Source organism: Chondrus crispus, genomic scaffold (genome assembly GCF_000350225.1).
Source record: "Chondrus crispus Stackhouse genomic scaffold, scaffold_769, whole genome shotgun sequence".
Lineage (NCBI taxonomy): Eukaryota > Rhodophyta > Florideophyceae > Gigartinales > Gigartinaceae > Chondrus > Chondrus crispus.
The window spans coordinates 1-1,224 of NW_005178792.1; the positions used below are offsets into that span (position 1 = coordinate 1).

At 47.6% G+C, this 1,224-nt stretch overlaps 1 protein-coding gene across 1 annotated transcript; it reads left to right on the plus strand.

Annotated features, from left to right (window-relative positions):
* Positions 1-466: 466 nt before the first annotated feature.
* Positions 467-888, plus strand: CHC_T00000995001 (hypothetical protein; the record flags this gene model as incomplete). The annotated part of the gene is made up of 2 exons (XM_005711619.1): positions 467-790; positions 868-888. Coding segments are annotated over 2 exons (345 nt in total), but the record flags the coding sequence as incomplete, so codon positions are not given.
* Between the last annotated feature and the right edge of the window lie 336 nt (positions 889-1,224).

Genomic DNA, 1,224 nt, shown 5'->3' on the forward strand with positions numbered 1-1,224 from the left:
TGAAAACTCAATATTAACATTAAATATATAATGATTACAACATGCGCTAATTAGTAACGAAAGGAAGACACTGGTTACTATTCAACCACCAGGCCGGACTTGCGTAAATGTATTCAAAATCCCAATATTCTGAGAAACTCACCTCGGTAAGAAACACGGGGTACAGAGTAAAGTCTCGATATCGTGAACCGAAATGTGGCACTTCCGAGCAGCCCATTGAGTTCGCCTTACCGAGGCAGTTCACGGCGGCGGAACTGCTCGTGTACACGTGTACCCGTTTTACGGGTACAGTATGATTTGGACCACACCGGTGGAGACGCTCTTAGAGCGTCTCCACCAATGCCGATGATACGGTCACAGGAACACAAACTCACTTTCCTTGACTCTGTCCATCGACGGGCAACGTCGACGGGCAACGTCGACGGGCGCAATTCCATATCTGGACCACTTCACATTGTGATCCAGCCTTCCTTTTCTTTTAATTCTGCCACATCCAGAGTCTATATCAGAAGAGTCAGCTCTCGGTCAAGCCATTGATCTTGGATTAGGGGATTTTGCGGCATTTACTGGCATTGAGCAAGATCAATTTAACGGTGATTCAGATAGTGAGGACGATCGCTCTACTGTGCCAGCGAAAGACCGGACAGGACGCAAACCGTCGCTTGCTCGGTATCGCGGAACATTAGAAGCTCTATCTAACGAACTCAGTTGTATTATGACGGACGCGAATCTAGTTCAATCGGGGCTGCCTTCGAGCATCAAGTCAATTCTGTATGAGGAACAAAGCCGCGTAAGGAGGCTTCAGCGTTCGAATCTGAGGCAAAATCGTATGGATGGCTTCTGTAGTCGTTGATGGTTCGTTTCTAGTGCGCATTTCGGCCTCGATAAAGTGAACTCTGGGGTTTTCATGTTTTTGTATGTTCATGGTATCGCGTAGTTCATTCTATAGAGTCTAGTTCACGTTAGAAATACGAAAACGTTGATTCTGGGCCAAAAAAGCGGGGTGGCGCCTCCCTCATAGTCCTCCGGTTCAGTGTACCGAGACAGTTCATCATATCAGGTACGCAGCTTATCGAGACTTTACTCTGTAGTTTTGATAGCGAGGGACTACTGTAGTGGCTATTATGTTGGTCGGGCTACTCTTTTGCTGCGGTTATGTACTGCCACAAGAGCGCGCCAGGGACTTACCCGTCTTACATGGACGCACCCGCCATAGTGTAGCGA